Source organism: Tamandua tetradactyla, chromosome 14 (genome assembly GCF_023851605.1).
Source record: "Tamandua tetradactyla isolate mTamTet1 chromosome 14, mTamTet1.pri, whole genome shotgun sequence".
NCBI lineage: Eukaryota > Metazoa > Chordata > Mammalia > Pilosa > Myrmecophagidae > Tamandua > Tamandua tetradactyla.
Window position 1 is genome coordinate 64,760,510 of NC_135340.1, and position 17,436 is coordinate 64,777,945.

General features: G+C 35.4%; 1 protein-coding gene across 6 annotated transcripts in view; it reads right to left on the bottom strand.

Annotated features, from left to right (window-relative positions):
* Nucleotides 1-17,436, bottom strand: part of GABPB1 (GA binding protein transcription factor subunit beta 1) — a 102,036-nt gene that overhangs the window by 15,533 nt on the left and 69,067 nt on the right. For 4 of the 6 annotated variants that reach the window (XM_077127858.1, XM_077127857.1, XM_077127859.1 and 1 more), the window contains exons 5-6: nucleotides 14,887-15,034; nucleotides 14,318-14,431 (exon numbers count right to left, since the gene is read on the bottom strand). In XM_077127858.1, coding sequence (XP_076983973.1) covers nucleotides 14,318-14,431; nucleotides 14,887-15,034 — 262 coding nt within the window. The remainder of the gene's footprint in view (nucleotides 1-14,317; nucleotides 14,432-14,886; nucleotides 15,035-17,436) is intronic. The other 2 variants (XM_077127861.1, XM_077127860.1) reach the window with 1 other exon arrangement.

Consider the following 17,436-nt stretch of genomic DNA (forward strand, 5'->3'; position numbering starts at 1 on the left):
TAATCATACATAAGAAATTTCTGAGATCACACACAATCAAGGCACAACTCAAGAACTTTCATCTTTGCACTATTTTCAATGACTGTTATTAAAATAATAGAGTTCTTTCTTTTATCTAAAGAGCTTTCTTTTTAAGAAAAACTGCATGGAAACTTTTACAGAAGAAGACAAAGTGCCCCCCAGAAATCCTAAGAATGGACCCAATAGTGAAATGTTGAAATACATAAGAATAAAGCAGTAAGTCTTAGAACTCAAAAAAAGAATGTTGTTTGAAAAGACATATTTCCAAGAATAAAACTTCTAGATAAAAATAACTGTAATATCATAAATATTCATTGATTTGATTAAAAAGTCAAGTTGCAATATTCAAAGAGAGCCTAGATATTCTACATCTTTGAAAACATCTGATTCTCTTGTTCAACATGACTTCTGAATTATAATGTCATAAAATTCAAATAAGCCCAGGAAAAAAATGTCTTTAAAATGTCGTAAAAGATAGGAAATTCTATGTAGATATACAGTCAACATAAAACAGAAACTACGTTTATTGAAGGAAAAAAAAATATTCCAAAGGCATTATGCCGGCAATTGAACCCAAAATAAAAACCAGAAATCTTAAAACAAGAAAATCTCACGATAGCCTAGAAACATAACTCTTAAAAGCCAATTCACTTGTAGCACTCTATTTTAGGAGCAGACAAAAAACAAAAAACAGTGTGCAAAGGGAATTTTGTTCAAATTTCACTTTTACAGAAAAAGAAGGGAAGCTTCAACAGCTCCCAGATGAACTACACCTTTGGAAAAACCACCTATTGATAATTAGCAGAAGTTGCTTTAAAGACAAAAAGAAGTGAGGTCATAGATGTCTATTCAATCAAGGTATACAGCCAGGCCACAAGGAAGAATAAAGCTAAGCAAAGGATATTAGATATAGGACCATGGCCTACATCCACAAAATAGTGTTCTATTAAAAAAGGAGGTAAAGAAACAGATTAGCAAGCACATTGCAGATGTAAAGCTCACACCTAACCAACTTCTGATTCTACATCCCAAATAGCTCTCAAATCTATGTGCTTCTTGTCTCTTTGCCACAATTCTAATCCATGCTCTCTCCCCCAGATGACTGCATTTAACTCCTAACCATTCTTTCCAGAGTCTTTTTTCAACCCTACCAAAGTAATCATTTTAAAACTTCGTATAATCTTACCTTCAAACTCCTTGAGTGATTGTCCCACTCACTGGGCTACTCTGCACTGGCCTCTGGGTCCCTCAATAGGCCAAACTCTTGCCTGCCTCAAAAGCTCCACATGTCCCTCTTCCTATGACGTTCTTCCCCACCCCCCCAACTTTTGCACAACTAATTCGTACTTAATCTTCAATTTAAATGTCTCATCTTCTAGGAAGATTCCCTGACCCACCAGACTAGGTTAACATCTTCTACTTTTTATATAAGCACTAATCACAGTAATTTATCTGGGTGAATAACTGTTTAATGTATCATTCTACCAAAAGACCACAAGTTTCATAAATGTTGGGAATGTGATTGTTTGCCATTTTCTCCCTAGCATCTAGCATAGTACCCATAAAAGATATTTAATAAAAATCTATTCAATGAACACGTAAATATTATTTTCTCATTGTAAATGAATACTGTTTGTAAACCAATATATGGAAATTTTAGCACAAGAACAGTTTTGAGTTATTCCCTTCTATACAAAACATGACACATTCCTCCATGAATTATTTTATTTTAAAGTAGGAAGGAAGGGAGTAAGGGTGTGAGTTTCCTGGAATTTTTGTTTTCCAAATAGGAAACACTTAGAGTGGTCTGTAAGCTGTGGAAGACAGGCAGGATAACATGATTGTCTCTGCTTATTAATGAATAGTAAGTAGTAGACTACCAGTCTACAGCTGGGTTTTCCTCGTGAGAAAATATGTAACTATATAATCCTTAAAAGACAGCTTTTACTCTTCTGTCTCATTTGGAATGACTTCCAAAACTGAATAACTTGGAATGAATTCCTATGTATATCAATCCTTTCCACTCTTTAGGGTCCACCTCAAAACCCCCTAATTTCAGCTAAAAATAATTGCTTCCCTCCTTAGCTACAACAGTATTTGTCTAAATAATTATTTCACAGACGACCTCTACCTCTTATATAACAATTTTAACCTACTCTAAATTTTCATGTGTATTTCTCATTTCTCTAACAAGAATATATGTACCTACTGACTGTAACTCCATCCCCACCACCTCCCTTTTCTCTTGCTCCATTCTCCCTCCTACATTCCCTAGATTGGAATACAGCACTATAAATTTATTGGAGATTCTTTGGAAAAACAGCAGCTAAGAACTGGCTCCAAAGAGCTGACTAATCATTCTTTTGAAGCAAAGGCATCTAAGTCCCAAGTTTAGTACTTGAATGGAAATAAAATTTCCTTGGTACATGGTACATGGTACATCCAAGCATCTGACAGCTCAGAAAGAAATACAGTATTAGAAAGCAGTGAATGAGTAGTTCAAAATTTTACTTCTGAACACAGCAGGCATAAAACTTAGCAGAAAATACATGCTCAGGTACCTTAAAACTTAGGTGGTAAAAGGAAAGAACTTTGTAGTCACAACAGTTTAACCCTTTTAGTTTTATGCATAAGAATACGTATTATAAGAACATTTGAAATACATGTTTTAGGGAGATACCTATATTTCCTAAAATTAGTGAAATGGGAACATAATAGCAAAAAAGTACATTTTAACAGTATTTAGGCAAATTACTATTATTATTACAGAAGTTATAGGTTTACAGAAAAATTATGCATAAAATACAGTGCCCCCCCCCCCCAAATACAGTGGCCCCATATACCACGATATTAACACCTTGGGTTAGTGGTACATTTGTTACAATTCCTGAAAGAATATGTTTATAATTATACTATTATAACTGTACTATAGTCCATTGTTTATAATAGGTTCACTGTTGTGTCCTATGTCTTCTTTTTTTAATTTTTATTTTTAAAATTTTTATTCTAGTAATATATACACAACCTAAAACTTTCCCTTTTAACCACATTCAAATATATAATTCAGAGCTGTTAATTATGTTCGCAATGTTGTGCTACGATCACTTCCAGGCCAAATGTAATGATTGGTTGTGCCTAAACACATACTACTTGTATGTTTTCTGATGTTAAATCTGCTGTACCTAGTGAAGTAACTATTGAGACAATAAAATAAAGCAAAAAAAGACCCTAAATACCAAACAGAAAAAAGAAGACAAAAGTAGACTACTGATTTGTATAGGCCAAAGAAAATGATACATCAGCCAAGTAAAATTCCTAAAAGTATCAAGCCTAATAATGGGAACTTCCAGCATATATGGTTATCAAAATATAGTTGCATATTTTCCTTCCCAGACTATAAGTTGAAAGACCAGACTATTTAAACAATGGTCTAATAACTTGATAAAAGAATGGTTAAATTCTCTAGTGCACAATAGGGTTATAATGGCACATAACAGGTCTTATTTTTACTGTTTTTGTTTTTAAAAAATTTTTTTTGATAAACAACATAAAAACACAAACATTCTTAACATACAAACATTCCATACATGCATACAATCAATGGTTCACAATATCATCATATAGTTGTATATTTATCACCATGATCATTTTTTAGAACATTTCCATCATTCCAGGAAAATAAATAAAAAGAAAAAAGGGAAAACTCAAACATACTATACCCCTTACACCTCCCTCTCACTGACCACTAGCATTTCAATCTACCCAATTTATTTTAACCCTTATTCTCCCTATTATTTATTTATTTATTATCCATATTTTTTCACTCATTTGTCCATACCTTGGATAGAAGGAGCATCAGACACAAGTGTTCACAATCACACAGTCACACTGTAAAAGCTATATATATATATATACAATCATCTTCAAGGAACAAGGCTACTGAAACACAGCTCTACAGTGTCAGGCACTTCCCTTTAGTCACTCAAATATACCATAAACTGAAAAGGGATATTTATAAAATGTGTAACAATAACCTCCAGGATAACTTCTTGACTGAAATCTCTCAGCCACTGACACTTTATTTTTCCTCATTTATCTCTTCCCCCTTTTGGTCAAGAAGTTTTCCGCATTCCCCTGATGCCAGGTCCTAGTTCATCCTGGGATTTCTGTGCCACGTTGCCAGGGAGATTTACATTTCTGGGAGTTATAATATTATTTCCACATGGGGGAGAGGGCAATGGGTTCACTTGCCCTGCCAGCTGAGAGAGAAAGGCCACATGTGAGCAACAAAAGACGTCCTCTGGAAGTAACTCTTGGGCTAAGCTTCTCCGCTACATATATAAGCTTCACAAGAGCAAGCCTCAAGATCAAAAACTGGGCCTATTGATTTGGGTATCCCTAACATTTGACATACTATCAGGGGTTTCCCCGGTGGTAAAGTTTAATAGTTACATATTTGTTCTTTCATCCCTCAAGAGACCTTCCCAATACTTTTTTATTATCTCCTTAATATACTCTGGGATTTATCTAGGCATCGTATTAAGCTATACAGAATTATAAGCCCTCCCTCCCATTCTGGACTTCCTGTGTTTGGGTTGATTAAGTGGTCTATCCACACAGGCTGAGTTAGATTATGCACAATACAAAATTTAGGTTCTGGACAAAATAAACCTCTCTTCCTTTGGTCACATATAGTAGGTGAAGTTCTAAAATACAGACAATGTCCTCCTTATCTCTATATTCGGACTTACCTTAGTCCTGACCTGATTACTTCGTTCTTATCTTTGATTGAAATCTGAGCTCTTTTTAAAATTTAAGTTGTTGCATGTGGCAGTGCTGACCTTCAGAACCAAAAACCAACCTTAAAACATTCTAAAAGAGACAATCTCATAGATTACCTGAAGAAACTGCATGGAGGAGACAGTGTATATAGTACACTCAAGTGTTCAGAAAACAAAGAGACAGACAGACAGATTCAGATAGACAGAATGATATGACAAATGTGGTAAAATGTTAAAATCGGTGGATCTGGGTATCTATCTGGGAGTGAGTAGAGTTATATTGGAGATGCGTGTATGGAGTTTATATTATTTTTGTAATTGCCCTGTAAGTTTGAATGCATTTCAATGAAAAAAAAAATTTTTTTAAAGAGGGAGGAATTACTATATTCCCAGATCCTAAGATGTACTTAAAAAAAACACAAACACTGCTAAAATCAAGATGTGTCAGACAACTGATCTTAAAAGAAATTGGTCAGTCAAGAGGCCAATGAATAAATTGTGACAGACTCATCTTTGTCTGAGCACATGCAAACTGAGCACTGAGAAGACATTGCTTTAATTATGCATCTCAACTGAGTTGTTTACATTAGTGGCAACATACTCATCTTAGCTTTAATTTAATTCAAGTCCTTAAAATTTCCTCAAGAAGATTATACCATGATATACCACTGAAATGAAAAATTATTATGCACACAGAAAACCGTAAATCATATGCAATAAGTCAACAGAAATTACTAATCCTCTCAGACAAAAGCATACACTTTCAAAAGTAGAAGTTGGTGTGAACAACTCATGGAGCCAAACATATTTATGTTAAAACTTCCAGCTAATTTTCAAGAAAAGCTGTTTAATTATAAGGGAGATATAATTTAATTAAAGATAAAATATTTATAAGTTTGATCATATAGAAACTACCAATAAAACAGTTTTCTCTGTTATGCTTATGTAAATATTAAGGTGATAAGACATCAAGGAATAAGCCATAAAAGCAGCATGTTAACATGTATATTACTGCAAATGGCCAAAAGTGATTCAGAAAAATGAGAAGATTCAATATAAAGAAAGCTTAGATACAGACTTTGATTTCCTGCTCACAAAGCTGGAGGATAGATAAATGTTTATCATTGGTGATTAGTTTAAAAGATTATCTTACATATGACATATAAAATCCAAAGGAAAAAAGGTAGAAGAAAGTACTACCCGTAAACTAATAACACTAAATGTTAATGGATTAAACTCCACAATCAAAAGACAAAGATTGGCAGAATGGATTAAAAAACAGGACCCATCTATATGCTGTCTACAGGAAACACATCTTAGACCCAAGGATAAACATAGGTTGAAAGTGAATGGTTGGGAAAAGATATTTCATGCAAATAACAATCAGAAAAGAGCAGGAGTAGCTATACAAATTAGACTTCAAATGTAAAACAGTTAAAAGAGACAAAGAAGGATACTATGTATTAATAAAAGGAATAATTCAGCACGAAGAGATAACAATCATAAATATTTATGCACCGAACCAGAATGCTCCAAAATACATGCAGCAAACATTGAAAAGAGAAATAGACAGATCTACCATAATAGTTGGAGACTTCAATTCAACACTCTCATCAATGGACAGAACATCTAGACAGAGGATCAATAAAGAAAAAGAAAATTTGAATAATACAATAAATGAGCTAGAATTAACAGACATTTAAAGAACATTACACCCCACAACAGCAGGATATACCTTTTTCTCAAGTGCTCATGGATCATTCTCAAGGACAGACCATATGCTGGGTCACAAAGTAAGTCTCAATAAATTTAAAAGATTGAAATCATACAAAACACTTTCTCAGATCATAAAGGAATGAAGTTGGAAATCAATAATACGCCGAGTGCCAGAAAATTCACAAGTATATGGAGGTGCAACAACAAACTCTTAAACAATCAGTGGGTAAAGGAAGAAATTACAAGAGAAGTCAGTAAATATCTTGAGGCAAATGAAAATGAAAACACAACATATCAAAACTTATGGAGGGGCGGGCCGCGGTGGCTCAGCGGGCAAAGTGCTTGCCTGCTATGCCGGAGGACCTCGGTTCGATTCCCGGCCCCAGCCCATGTAACAAAAACGGAGAAACAGAATACAATAAAACAAGAAAATGTTTAAAAATGTTTCCCTTTCTTCCTTCCTTCCTTCCTTCTATCCTTCCTTCCTTCTCTCTGTCTTTCCTTTAAAAAAAAAAAAAAAAACTTATGGAATGCAGCGAAGGCAGTGCTAACAGGGAAATTTACTGCCCTAAATGCCTGTATCAAAAAAGAAGAAAGGGCAAAAATCAAGGAATTAACTGTCCACTTGGAAGAAGTAGAGAAAGAACAGCAAACTAACCCCAAAGCAAGCAAAAGGAAAGAAATAATGAAGATTAGAGCAGAAATAAATGAAATTGAGAACATGAAAACAATTGAGAAAATCAACAAAACCAGAAGCTGGTTTTATGAGATAATCAATTAGATTGATGGACCCTTCGCAAGATTGACAAAAAGAAAAAGAGAGAGGATGCAAATAAATAAGATCAGAAATGGATAGGAGACATAACCACTGAACCCACAGAAATAAAGGAAGTAATGACAGGATAGTATGAACAACTTTATGCTAATAAATACAACAATTTAGAGGAAATGGACAACATCCTAGAAAGGCATGAACAACCGACTTTGATTCGAGAAGAAATAGACAACCTCAACAAACCAATCACAAGTAAAGAAAATCAGTCATTAAGAAGCTCCCCCAAAAGAAAAGTCCAGGACCAGATGGTTTCACATGTGAATTCTACCAAACATTCCAGAAAGAATTAGTACCAATCCTGCTCAAACTCCTCAAAAAAACTGAAGAGGAGGGAAAGCTACCTAATTCATTCTACAAAGCCAACATCACCCTCATGCCAAAGCCAGGCAAAGATATTACAAAAAAAGAAAACTACTGACCAATATTTCTAATGAATATGGATGCAAAATCCTCAACAAAATTCTAGCAAATCGAATTCAGCAACACATTAAAAGAATTAAACATCATGACCAAGCAGGATTCATCCCAGGTGTGGATGTTTCAACATAAGGAAATCAATTAATGTAATACACCACATCAACAAATCAAAGCAGAAAAGCCACATAATCATCTCGATTGATGCAGAAAAGGCATTTGACAAGATTCAACATCCTTTCCTGCTGAAAACACTTCAAAGGATAGGAATAGAAGGGAACATCCTTAAAATGATAAAGGGAATATATGAAAAACCCACAGCTAATATCATCCTCAATGGGGAAAAAGTGAAAACATCCCCCCTAAGATCAGGAACAAGACAAGGATGTCCACTATCACCACTTTTATTCAACATTGTGTTAGAAGTTCAAGCCAGAGCAATTAGACAAGAAAAAGAAATGCCAGGCATCAAAATTGGAAAGGAAGAAGTAAAACTAACTGTTTGCAGATGATATGAAACTATATGTTGAAAACCCCAAAAAATCCACAGTAAAACTACCAAAGCTAATAAATGAATACAGCAAAGTGGCAGGTTGCAAGATCAACACTCAAAAATCTGTAGTGTTTCTATACACTAGTAATAAACCATCTGAGGGGGAAATCAAGAAACGAATTCCATTTACAATTGCAACCAAAAGAATAAAATATTTAGGAATAAATTTAACTAAAGAGACAAAAGACCTATACAAAGAAAACTACAAGAAATTGTTAAAAGAAATCATAGAAGACCTAAATAGTTGGAAGGGCATACTGTGTTCATGGATTAGAAGACTAAATATAGTTAAGATGTCAATTCTACCTAAATTGATTTACAGATTCAATGCAATACCAATTAAAATCTCAAAAACTTACATTTCAGAAATAGAAAAACCAATAACCAAATTTATTTGGAAGGGAAGGGTGCCCCAAATAGCTAAAAGTATTCTGAGAAAAAAAAATGAAGTCGGAGGTCTCACGCCTCCTGACTTTAAGGCATATTATGAAGTGGTCAAAACAGCATGGTACTGACAAAAAGACAGATATATTGACCAACGGAATTGAATAGAGTGTTCGGATATAGACCCTCTCATCTATGGACAATTGATCTTCGAAAAGGCAGTCAAGCCAACTCACCTAGAGAACTGGATATCCATATACAAAAGAATGAAAGAGGACCCATATCTCACACCCTATACAAAAGTTAACTCAAAATGGATCAGAGACCTAAACATTAGATCTAAGACCATAAAACTGTTAGAAGAAAATGTAGGAAAATATCTTATAAATCTTATATTTGGTTTTCTACACCTTATACCCAAAGCAAGAGCATTGAAGAAATAAATAAATAAATGGGAACTTCTCGAAATTAAACACTTTTGTGCATCAAAGAACTTCATCAAGAAAGTAAAAAGACAGCCTACACAATGGGAGACCATATTTGGAAAAGACATATCATATAAAGGTCTAGTATCCAGAATTTATAAAGAGATTGTTCAACTCAACAACAAAAAAGACAGCTAATCCAATTACAAAATGGGCAAAAGACTTGAATAGACACTTCTCAGAAGAGGAAATACAAATGGCCAAAAGGCACATGAAGAGATGCTCAACTTCCCTGGCCATTAGAGAAATGCAAATCAAATCCACAATGAGATATCATCTCACACCCACCAGAATGGCCATTATCAATAAAACAGAAAATGACAAGTGTTGGAGAGGATATGGACAAAGAGGCACACTTATCCATTGCTGGTAGGAATCTCAAATGGTGCAACCGCTGTGGAAGGCAATTTGGCGGTTCCCCAAAAAGCTGAATATAGAATTGCCACATGACTTGGCAATACCATTACTAGGTACTACTCAAGGACATGAGGGCAAGGACACAAACGGACATTTGCATACCATTGTTTACAGCAGCATTATTTACAATTGCAAAGAGATGGAAACAGCCAAAATGAGCATCAACAGATGGGTGGCTAAACAAACTGTGGTATATACATATGATGGAGTATTATGCAGCTGTAAGACAGAATAAAGTTATGAAGTATGTAACAACATGGATGGACCTTGAGGACATTATGCTGAGTGAGTATAGCCAAAAACAAAAGGACAAGTACTGTATGGTCTCACTGATATGAACTGACATTAGTGAATAAACTTGGACTATTCCATTGGTAACAGAAATAGGGTAAGACACTGGGTAATTGGAGCTGAAGGGATACAAATTGTGCAATAGGACTGAATATAAAAACTCAGAAATAGGTAGCACAATACTACCTAACTGTAATACAATTATGTTAAAACACTGATGCTGAATGTGAGAATGATATAGCGGGAGGAGGGCCAGGGTCATAAATAAAATCAGAAAGAAAGACAGATGATAAAGACAGAGATGGTATAATCTAGGAATGCCTAGAATGTATAATGATAGTGACTAAATGTACAAATTTTTAAAATGTTTTTGCATAAGGAAGAACAAAGGAATGTCATTACTACAGGGTGCTGAAAATAGATGGTAATAAATATTTTAAAATTTCACCTTATGTGTGAGACTAAAGCAAAAACGTTTATTTGGTACACGATTTATATTTTGACTAGTGCATTTCCTAATATAACTTATGTAGATAGCTTGGTTGAACACTGTAAGTACATGGAACCTTGGGTAGGACATGAGATTTTGTTGGTTTGTCCAGAGTGATGCGCCAATCAATCCCAGAGCGATTTGATCAGTGAGTGGAAAAGTATTTGCAAAGTCCCCTTCGGGGAATGGTGAGAAAGGGGGAAAATTCAACTTCCCCAAGTTGAATTCTTGATATTCTCATAAGCAGTTTAGACAACCAAAGCTATAGGCTGAGCCCCCAGTCTTGGGGTTTGTTCACATGAAACGTAACCCCAAAAAGGATAGGTCAAGCCTACTTAAAATTTAGGCCTAAGAGTCACCCCCAAGAGAGCCTCTTTTGTTGCTCAGATGTGGCCTCTCTCTCCAGCCAGTACAACAGGCAAACTCACCACCCTCCCCCTGTCTACGTGGGACATGACTCCCAGGGGTGTGGACCTTCCTGGCAACGTGGGACAGAAATCCTAGAATGAGCTGAGACTCAGCATCAAGGGATTGAGGAAAAACCCTAGAATGAGCTGAGACTCAGCATCAAGGGATTGAGAAAACTTTCTCGACGAAAAGGGTGAAGAGTGAAATGAGACAAAGTGTCAATGGCTGAGAGATTCCAAACAGAGTCGAGAGGTTATCCTGGAGGTTATTCTTACATTTTAAGTAGATATCACCTTGTTATTCAAGATGTAATGGAGAGGCTGGAGGGAACTGCTTGAAAACGTAGAGCTGTGTTCCAGTAGCCACATTTCTTGAGGATGATTGAATAATGATACAGCTTTCACAATGTGACTATGTGATTGTGAAAACCTTGTGTGTGATGCTCCTTTTATCTACCTTGTCAACAGACAAGTAGAACATATGGAATAAAAATAAATAATAGGGGGAACAAATGTTAAAATAAATTCAGTTTGAAATGCTAGTGATCAATGAAAGGTGGGGTAAAGGGTATGGTAGGTATAATCTTTTTTTTTTCTGTTTTCGTTTTCTTTCTTTTTCTGTTGTCTTTTTATTTCTTTTTCTGAATTGATGCAAATGTTCTAAAAAATGATCATGATGATGAATATGCAAAAAAAAGAGATTATCTTACAAAAACTAACTCAAAATGGATTAAGGATCTAAATATTAGAACAAAAATTATAAAACTCCTAGAAGAAAACATAGGTAAGAATATTTAGGACCTCATATAAAGCAATGGTTTTTTAGACTTCACACCAAAAGTATGAGCAATAATAGAAGAAATATATAGTACATTGTCAAAATTCAAGACTTTTGCGCATCAAAGGACTTCATCATCAAAGACATGGGAGACAACCTACAGAATGGGAGAAAATATTTTGAAACCATAAATCTGGTTAGGATTTAATATCTAGAATCTATAATGAAATAGTACACTCAATGACAAAAAGTAAACCTATTAAAAATGGGCAAAAGACTTGAATAGACATTCCTCTAAAGAAGATATAGAAATGGACAATAACAGAGGAAAAGAAGCTCAGCATCATTGGTCATCAGGGAAATGCAAATCAAAACCACAATGAGATACCATTTCATACCCACTAGAATGGCTACTATTGAAAAAACAAAGTAAGAAGTGTTGGAGAGGATGTGGAGAAACAGGTATACCTATTCATTGTTGGTAGAAATGCAAAACAATGCAACCACTGTAGAAAACAGTTTGGCAGTTCCTCAGAAAATTAAGTAGAGAATTTGTACATGATCCAGCGGTCTATTCCCCAAAGAATTGAAAGCAGGGACTTGAAGAGATATTTACATGATGATGTTCATAGTGGATTATTCAAAATGCCATAAGATAGAAGCAACCATTTGCCAATCAACAGATGACTGAATAAACAAAATGTGGTGTACACAGACAATGGAATATTATTAAACCATAAAAATGGGCGAAGTTATGACACATGTAACAACATAGATGACCTTGAAGATATGATGCTGAGCAAAATAAGTCGGACACAAAAGGACAAATATCATATGATTTCACTAATATGAAATTATTGATATAGAGTGAGAAAGTAGAATATAGGTTTCCAGAAGCTGGGATGAAGATAAATGGAACAGAATTTGTTTGGGGTGATGGAAAAGTTTTGATGATGGATGGTCATGATGCTAGCATAACATTGTGAGCATAATTAAAACTACTGAATTATATATGGTTGAAAGTAGAAATTTTAGGATTTATATATATTACTAGGGTAAAAATAAAAAAATGAACAAACATGGGATTATACAACATATTGAGTGAATCCTAATGTAAACTATGGACTATAGTTAATAGTAGTTATAATAATGCCATTCATTAACTTTTTAACAAAGGTACCACACTAATGCACTGTTAATAAAGGGGGGATACAGAGTAATTGGGACAGAGAATAAAAAAGTATTTGCAAAGTCCCCATGGGTGACTGGGAAGAAAGGAGGAAATATTCAACATCCCCATTTGGGGAATTCCTGATATTCTCATAAGAAGTGAGGACAACCAATTCAGTAGGCTGACCCTCAGTCTTGAGGTTCGACCCTATGAAACTTATTCCTACAAAGGCCAGGCTAAGCCTACTTAAAATTAGGTCTAAGAGTTACTCCCAGAGAACCTCTTTTGCTGCTCAGATGTGATCTCTCTCTCTCTAAGCCAATTCAGCAGGTGAACTCACTGCCCTCCCCACTACATGGGACATAACTCCCAAGGTTGTGTATCTCCCTGGCAATGTGGGACAGAACTGCCAGGATGAGCAAGGACTTGGCATCATAGGAATGAGAAAGCCTTCTTGACCAAAACAAGGAAGAGAGAAATGAGATAAAGTTTCAGTGGCTGAGATTTCAGAGTCAAGAGGTTATCCTGGAAGTTTTCTCATGTATTATATAGATATCCCTTCTTAGCTATTGGTGCATTAGAGCAGCTGGAGGGAAGTACCTGAAACTGTTGAACTATATTCTGGTAGCCTTGATTTCTGAAGAATTCTATAATTATATAACCTTTGCAATGTTACTGTGTGACTGTGAAAACCTTGTGTCTGATGCTTCTTTTATCCAGGGTATGGACACATGAGTAAAAAAAATAAGAAAAAATAAATAAATAAATAATGGGGGGCATAAGGGGTAAAAGAAATTGGGAAGATTGAAATACTAGTGGTCTTTGTAATGCAGAGTAAGGGGTATGGGATGTATGACTTAATTCTTTTTATTTTTATTTTTCTAAATTGATGCAAATGTTCTACAAAATGGTCATGGTGACGAATACACAACTATGTGATGAGATTGTACACTATGGATGGACTGTATGTGTGTGAAGATTTCTCAAAAAAAATATATTATTTTTAAATAATATCACTAAAATCTAATAAAAAAAATAATAGAGGGATATATAGGAACTCTACACTTTTTGCATGCATTTTTTTGTAAACCTACTTCTCTAATATAAAAAAAATTATTATTAAAAAAAGTATTCTGGGGCGGGCCACGGTGGTACAGTGGCAGAATTCTCCCCTACCATGCCAGAGACTGGGTTCGATTCCTGGTACCTGCCCATGAAAAAAAAAAACAGCATTCTGAAGAGTAAGACTCACACAGCGACAAAATTTTAGGAATAACTGAAGCAATTTATTTCACTTATATTTTCCCTTTTATGTATGCACAAGAATATGATATAATTATATGTCTAAATAAAAGGAAAAGAGCTCTTTCACTAAGTATATAATGAAAATTCTAAGTGACAAAAAGAATGGAAGGGAAGGGGAAAGGGAGGGAGAAAGGAGGGAAAAGAGGAAAGGAGGGGAAAGGGGCAAAATCTTAGCTCTGCCCACTTTCACCTTTTATTTAACTTGTGTGGCCTATTTAAGTATTTGAATCTTCAAATTTTATTGTACACATTTGACTTATTTTTCTAACCTGGAGTTTCAGAAGAATTGGACAATGGAGCAGATGCTTCCGCTAAGGCAGCTAAGGTAGCTAATACTGATGTAGATGAGTTTCCAAACTGAACAGCAGATACACCCGTTTCATCTATGAAAAAAGAGAAACAGGAGAACTTTTAGAAGTTCAATCAAATGCATATTTCTGATATTCTATTTTATTTTATTCAAACCTTACATGAAGCTTGGATAATATTAGTTTTATATATAAAAAAAAAGCTTAGGGTGGTGCAACAGTGGCTCAGTGGCAGAATTCTTGCCTGCCATGCTGGAGACCCGGGTTCGATTCCCGGTGCCCGCCCATGAGGAAAAAAAAAAAAGCTTGGATGGCATTACTTTTTGAAAGATAATATTGCAGACCACTTTACAATATTATCTTTCTTTAGGTTATTGTCTCATAAAAATTTGTTTTCTGCCCTTTGTAACAGAGAAGACCAAAGATGACTGAGATAATCTTACCCTCATTCTCCAACAGTCCTTTGTTAAAAGGATGAATACCTACTAAAGTATAAAATCCCAATAGCTATCCTATATGCATCTCAATACCTGTTGCCTTGGATGAATTTTCTGAAGATACCAGACCTGTTAGGTTCACCACCCCTCCAGGTCCAATGATAAACTGTGGTGTTGCAGCATGTATCGTCACAGTGTCAGGACTCTCTGGGTTTGTGTTGATTTGATTCTGCATTGCAATCTAAGGGACAAATCACCATAATGTTTTCAGAATTATAATCAACACATGTAGTACAAACACACATTTAAAGTAACATTCTCTAATTTAAGAGGAATCAAATAATATGAAATGGGTATCTTTGTTTATGGTCTATTGAGAATACAGTATTAAATTATAGGACTGAATTTATATCTGATGTTCCCTTATAAGTTAAAGCAGCAAAATTCCATGATAGAAGAAATGGGCACAACTGAAAGCTTTTTAAAGAACACAAAAAGCTGGACAGTTATAGATATTTTGGATCAGGAGGGAGGAGTGGAAGTATCAGGGCTCTGTCTCCCCATAGAAGACTTGAACAACCAACAAAAACTGGCAGAAACATCTTTCTGAAAGCTTCAGAAAACATTTAAAGGACTGCAGTAACAAGTTAATCACCAAATCAAGAAAAAGACTACTTAAAAGCAGTAGGATCTCATGGCACCCTGACTGGCCTCTCATCTACTCCTTACTAGCATGGGAGGGAACCAGCCTACATTCCCAGTATGAATCCCTGGTCCTGGCTCTGGAGGAAGCAGAATAAACCCTCTTGTTTATACTGGGAGCATGAATGTCTGGCTCGATGTATCTGGTGGTGATCTGAGGGATACCCTATCCCAGAATTCGCCCTGCATTTGGAAGGCAGCTAACCAAGCTCTCCATATGGAAAAGCAGCAAAGTGGAACTGCCTGGGGCAAGGGACTGCTAGCTGTAGGACATACAGTACAGTGCCCAGGACCATGAAGAAACAGTTTCATAGGGAAGAGGGGTCATTCCTATCTGTAAAATGGAGGAATACCTATGGCCAAATGTATATGCCCAGAAAAGACACTTAGGCACAAAGGGCCAGAGAGACTCTTACCCTTTGGCTGAAGCTATTCTCTAAACTCAGAGATGAATAAGCACTGAAGGAGAGCATTCACACAGGTCAACCTGCAAAGACTGGAAAAGTTTTCTTTATCTTCTGTGGTTAGCTCTTTTGTTTCCTGGCATTCAAGGAAAGCTCTATCCTAACACTAGCTGGATACAAACTAAAGATGCCTCAGAGTCTAAATTTCCATGATAACACATTAAAATATCAACTTGTCAATGTTTCAACAAAAAATTACAAAATATTATAAAGAACAGAAAGCAATGTCCCAGGCATATGAGAAGATTAAAGCATTAGAAACTATCAATGAGAAGAAACACACTTGGGACATTCCAGAAAAAGATTTTTTTAAATGGTCCTAAATATGCTCAAGGAGCTAAAGGAAAACATGGACAAAGATCTAAAGGATATCTGGAAAATGATACATATACACAAAGAAAATATCAACAGAGAGATGGAAATTATACAAAGGAACTCAACAGAGTTGAAAACCTCAGTGATAGAAATTTAAAATTCCCTAGTGAGGTTCAATAGTAGACTGGAGCTAGCAGAAGTAAAAATCAGCAAACATGAAATAAGATAATTAAAATCATCTCATCTGTAGAGCAGAAAGAAGAAAGAATAAAGAAAAGTAAATAGAGCCTGAGGAACCTATGAGAAACTGTCAGGTGTACTAATGTACGCATTGTGGAAATCCCAGAAAGACAATTAAAAGAGAAAGGAACAGAGAGAACATTTAAAGAAATAATCACTGAAAACTAACCAAATTTAACAAAAGACATGAATATACACATCCAAAAGGCTCAATGAACTCCAAACAGGATAAACCGAAGAGATTCACACTACATCACATTATAATAGAACTGTTCAATGCCAAGATAAAGACTGAAAGCTGCAAGAGAGAAAGAAGCAATGTGTCACATGAAAGGAAGCCTCAGTAGGAATAAGTACTGATTTCTCATCTGAAACCATGAAGGCAAGAAGGCAGTGGGAAGTGCTGAAAGCAAAAAATTGTCAACCCAGAATTCTTTATCTGTTGCTAAGACCTTTCAAAAATGAGTGAGGGATGAAGATATTTCCAGATAAACAAAAGCTAATGGACTTGGTCCCCACTAGACCAGCTCTTGCTAAAGTTCTGCAGGAACAGGACACTAGATAATTCCTGAAGCCACACAAAGATATAAAGATCTCCAGTGAAGGTAATGACATGGGTAAATATAAATACCAGTACTACTGTTATTTTTGATTTGTTACTCCTTTTACTTCCTACAGATTCTAAAAGGCAAATGCACAAAATGTAATGATAATCAGTGGTTTTGGATCCTGAATATATAAACGTAATCTGTGACAAAAGCTACATAAAGAGGGGAGAATAGAGAAATATAAGAACATAGAGCATGTACACTATAGAAGTTAAGCTGGCTCACTAATATGGACTAACTATAATGTACAAACTCTGAGAACTGAATCTGACAGCATCTCCATGGAGATGTGACAAACCCAATTGTGCGTGAAC